This window comes from Vanessa tameamea, chromosome 25 (assembly GCF_037043105.1).
Source record: "Vanessa tameamea isolate UH-Manoa-2023 chromosome 25, ilVanTame1 primary haplotype, whole genome shotgun sequence".
In the NCBI taxonomy this organism is placed as follows: Eukaryota; Metazoa; Arthropoda; class Insecta; order Lepidoptera; family Nymphalidae; genus Vanessa; species Vanessa tameamea.
Genome location: NC_087333.1, coordinates 1,167,310 through 1,172,482, shown reverse-complemented (window position 1 = coordinate 1,172,482; position 5,173 = coordinate 1,167,310). Strand labels below are relative to the sequence as shown.

At 31.9% G+C, this 5,173-nt stretch overlaps 1 protein-coding gene across 1 annotated transcript; it reads right to left on the bottom strand.

The window, feature by feature from the left end:
- Window positions 1-1,189: 1,189 nt before the first annotated feature.
- LOC113399511 (uncharacterized) lies at window positions 1,190-4,743 on the bottom strand. Its single transcript, XM_026638659.2, has 3 exons — window positions 4,612-4,743; window positions 2,055-2,188; window positions 1,190-1,453 (listed from the first exon to the last, which is right to left on the bottom strand). The coding sequence occupies exons 1-3, from the start codon at window positions 4,679-4,681 to the stop codon at window positions 1,211-1,213; spliced, it is 447 nt and encodes a 148-aa protein (XP_026494444.2). The 5' UTR covers window positions 4,682-4,743; the 3' UTR covers window positions 1,190-1,210.
- Between the last annotated feature and the right edge of the window lie 430 nt (window positions 4,744-5,173).

Genomic DNA, 5,173 nt, shown 5'->3' with positions numbered 1-5,173 from the left:
ATATTTTATTATACAATATAGGATTTTTTGTGACACATAAACCGAAAACTTATAGTATTACATACAAATTACGTTGAAGAAAAGTTTATACGGAATACTAAACTTAGTGGTTAGTTGCATAATTATTACAAAGTTATAAAATACGTAACAATGTAAGATTTTATACAACTTGAGAAACTTTAAACATTATACGAACGAAAGAGGAGGATTTATTTCGGTCTCGAGCGTAATTAATTAACAGGTTACAATATTTTATATCCTAAAAAAATGTTAAAAATATCAGAATGTGATAAATAAAACCAGTCAAAGTAATAATATACCTATAACATCAAAGACAGGCCGTATATTTCGTGTCCTTGAAGATTTGTTTATTTGAATAAGTGAAATTTTGAAAGTGAATTAGATATATTTTAAACAAATCCGTTTTTGAATTTTGTTTGTCGTTCCGTAAGTCTGCTTAATTTTTTTATAATTTTTATTATTTCATAAGCGCTACAGGCTTGTTAGACGTTATTCAGCGGATCTTTTAGTTATAAAGTTCTGCTGCTGGAAGAACTTAAATTATAAAATATTACATGTAGGTATATTATAATCTTAATTAAAACATTTCTTAAGATATATTTATTACTATTGCTTTGATGGTCAAATGACTAGTTTACAAGCCTAAAGTTTCTGAAGACCTGGGTTAAAAAAATCAGAGTCAAAGGTTTGAAATTCATTCTAGTAGTATTCTTGGTAAGTTAAGCCGTTGATCCTCCTCAACTTGGATCCGGTCCTGTCGGATTTCTTGTTCTATTGGATTATGTGCAATTGTTTGTACATGCATTTATTCGACGGTATGTTCTACGCAATTGATTTGTCTTTCTTGAGAACAGCCGCCGTGACGAAGTCCAGTCAGGAGTACATCCTTATCATCGTCACGTCATTACATTTATAATGATTTTGTTTCCGTGTTATTGATTGGTTATTGTTTAAAGTAATTTCATTAACTTGGCGTAAAAATCGTATCCAATTTAAAAAGAGGTCGTATATCTACATGTGACGATGGCAAAAATGTAATAAAGATAAATTATTACAAAAAAACACATTTTTTTTTCTTTATGTACAAGGTAATAAAAATAAAACAGAATTTACACATATAATTAAATATATTAATAAATAATAAGTAAACGCTTTTATATGAAAGAGATTAAATAATTATTAATAAACATTACTTTTTTGTTATAAAACAGATTGACAACAATAGCATGAAACTCATCACTTTAACAACCAGGGTAGCAAAAGCGTAGGAGCAGTCACTTTTATTACAACACATAGGACATATGAGCCACTCGAGGTTCATATTCTCGTACAAATGTACCAGGATATCATCCGAGTGTAGGAGTAAACAGTCTTTGAACGGCGTCCATACGTAGAGAAGGGTACTTTCTAAAAAGATTAATGACAATGGAATCTGAAATGATATAAAAATAAAAAAATGAATACATATTTCTATTAAGTTAGTAATAGTTAATGTTTACATAAAAGCGACTATTTTAACTTACAGTAGGTGTTGCCTTAACAAACATTGAAAATACCGATGTTTTAATTTGTGAGCAATAAAAGGTTATGACAATATTGCTATAATATTTACTGAAGGCGCCCACATTTTTAACGTTTGTTTGGTATTTAATTACAATGTAACATAAATATTCAAAGGGTGTTTCTTTCCAAACCCCCTAGATTAGCTTTATAGATTACTTCTGTGCGATGTTTGTTTATTTTGACTGTCAGCAACTGTATTTTTACTTTTAAAGTTACTTTTAGAACGAAGTTCTTTTACGAGACTTACAGTATACAGGCAGAAATTGTCACATAAGGAAAAAAAAAATATCCAGGCGACCTTTCTATCTCTTTCCCTCATATCTGTCTCTTTCTATTGACTACGGTTTTATATTGTTTTATTTAATTTATTTTATTGTTTGTTATTTCATTCACAATGTATAGAAAAAGCAACTTCGTTCCAACTGGGTGTCCCATGCTATGGTACACTAATAATAATTGTCAATACTAACTTCCAAAATTAAATATCCTGGCAAGAATATTCTCCATTTCAAACTTGGTAATAAGCTTATTCTCTTCAGCAACAAACATATAGACAAAAGAAAGGTTAACTTCGATTCTGGATGTTCGTCTGTGATTAATTTAGCTGCAAGAATATTTATAAGTTATGGATATAATATTACTATACACAATAAATATATTTTATGTTTAATTTACAGAAGATCCTAATGCGCTTGATAAAAAACGTTCCCATTATGGTAGCAGTTTTAGGACGAACATAGGTAACACAGTATGTTTGTGTGAACAAACTTGTTATGTCAATGTAATTGGAGATAATTTTGTTGGTCTATAGCTTTACAGAGTGATGATCAACTGATACATCAACGGGAGGACATCCTCCTCACTTCTAGCTTCCTGGTGAACCGAATATTGCAGGAAATATTATAGCATAGATGTGTGGGCGCAAATTCAAGTGCAATCCCTATGAACTCTCTCTTATAATCCCGTTGGACAGAAAAATCGAAACGGAAAATCGGATATAATTCAGCTTTACGTGTCTTCGATTGCATTTCCAGGCCGGCGAGCGATTGAAAATCGGACAGATCCAGAATTTGAATCAAGGACTTCGAGGTCTACAGCGGTACCATTAAACCAGCGAGGAATTCACATGGCATAACGATATCAGATAACAGAATCATTTAAAGTTTTAGCGGAACAAAGTAAAGTAACATGTAAATGTCCCTCTGCTGGGCTAAGCCAAGCTCATCTCCTTTTAAAGCAGACAAGGAGGTGGAACTTATTCAACCATACTGTCTCTCGACTACATAATAAAACATCAGTATTTCCGTATCAAGTGTCACTTTCCACTTGCCACGTATCGCTTCACTTCTCACAGGTCACATCCAAAGCTCCTCTTGTGTAATCATTACCTATTCTACACATTCCCGTCGCCCATATTCATCTCAGGCGTCTTATCTCACCTGTGTGAATTCGCCTTTCATTTGTCGCATCATAAAATACGAAAATCTTTTAACAATTCGCATTCAAAATTTTCAGTTTCATTTGGTTTTCAAATTGAATGGTGTTGCGTCTGTGGTTTTGTTACCTTTCCATTTTGTGGGTTAAAAAAATCTGCCAGAATTTTGAATACTATTTGGTTTAATTTAGCAAAGAGGTTCGGTCCATGACTTTAAAGATGAACATGTTCTTTTTGCCGTCTACAAAAAATAGAACTAAAAAGAAAACAGTAACGTAGACAAAATATCGAAGTACATTTAATTAAAATCCATTAGAGGCATCAAATGATAGAATTTTCACTGGAAAGGATCACAACACTAATGACTACTTAGTTGATTGCACACCTTGGGAATGAGATGATTGCCTCCAGGCTGTGTCAAAAAACGAAAATATATTTATTGTTATTGTACATGAAATCAAAAGCTGTAAAACTGTCATTTAAAAAAATAAAACGAAATAAAATCCCGCTGAGTTTCTTACGCCGGTTCTTCTCAGTTCCGAGGTGTTAATTTCCGAACCGGTGGTAGATTTTTGACTATTAATAATCAAGTGTAACATTTCTATATTGAAAAAAAAATTTTGACTTTGACTTTGACTGAAGATCACGACTTAATTTGTGTTTATAATAATTCATTTCGTCTTCCACGGGGAAGTAATATTTTGTAAGAGAAACTAAATGTTATGGTTGAAATCTTGTACACGTTGTCACAGTCAAGCAGGAAAATGGATTAAACCACCATCTCCTTTAGGGGAAAAGATGTAAGTACACCGCGTTAGGACAGTTACTTGATTGGATTTTTATTCAATAATGTTATTTGTTTCGTACAAAATGTAGATTCGCGAACTTCGAAAAGAGCCGCCTGATGTTAAGTGGTCACTATCACCCAAAGATATGACACCGTAAAATTAACCATTCCTTACCCACCACTTTGGGAAGTTATAATAGAATGTTACGGTCCTTTTGCAATGCACTCACCTTCCGAACCGGAACTCAACAACACTGAGTATAAATGTTTAGTTGTAGAATAAATATCCAGAATAAGAATCCTACTCCCAAATAACGTTATATTAACAGTATTTATGACTTGCAGTCAGTTAAGATTTTAACCTGTAGAGTAGTTCGTTCCACGTAGTTAAAATGATAAGTGTGAAGAGATTTTCATGAATAAAGAACTGTAAGGTGTATTAGAGAGCACTTGACATTGCGCGCGTTGGAAATAACTTATTTTTTGTCTATTTTTAGTTTTCCGACCCTTTATAAGAAATTGGTTTTGGTTTGAATAATGTAGAATTCATTTTAATGTAACGCAAATAACTACTAAGAGTATATTATGTAATATGGAGGTGTACTTATTATATGAAGGCCTAAGACAACTATTTAACGAATCTATTTAATATAATACAAAATATATATTATACCAATAAAGAGGTTAAACATATGAACACTCTTTGGCGACAGCGTAACCGGGTAACTTAGACATTGTTTATATTCAAAGTACTAGGGTCTCATAAATAGACAAGATTTCATTTTTATGTAACACATCAACTTACGATTATAAAGCAAATCGATTCCATTAATCATTAAGGAAAGTGCAATCACTATTGCAATTGTACTCGTCATCTAATATTGATTATTTTAAACATAATTCATCACACATAAAATAACATTACATTCAATATGGATCAAACATTTTTTCTGTCATAAGTCACTGACATAAGTCACTTTGTTTTTTTTTTATAAATCTAAGCAAATGTCACATTTCCAGCTGCCATCTCGTCTTAAAGGAAACGACACAATAAGACCGTCTGTCGTTTCAGCCTGATATATAACATCAATAAAAGTAGTGGCCAAGAAATATAACTCAACAACGATTCTCTAGTTAAAATTTCTTTACAATATAATAAAGTTGGCGATGCTGTTTATTTATTTATTTATACTTTATTGTACACACAAAGAATAAATAACATGAGGTCAACAGAAAAAATAAATTAATACTAGATATACATTTGAACCAAAATGTATATTCAGTATACGGATGTGAGTTCCGTACCGCCAGAGATAGACAAACAGACACTGATGTAACAACAAACGGGAAACAAACGTCAACGGGAT

Bases quoted from the DNA above. Each gene is read 5' to 3' on its own strand.
- LOC113399511 (XM_026638659.2), bottom strand. From the start codon at position 4,681: ATGACGAGTACAATTGCAATAGTGATTGCACTTTCCTTAATGATTAAT. The intron at 2,189-4,611 runs GTAAGTTGATGT...ATATTCTTGCAG, and splicing joins AATCGATTTGCTTTATAATC to CTAAATTAATCACAGACGAA. The intron at 1,454-2,054 runs GTTAGTATTGAC...ATATCATTTCAG, and splicing joins CAGGATATTTAATTTTGGAA to ATTCCATTGTCATTAATCTT.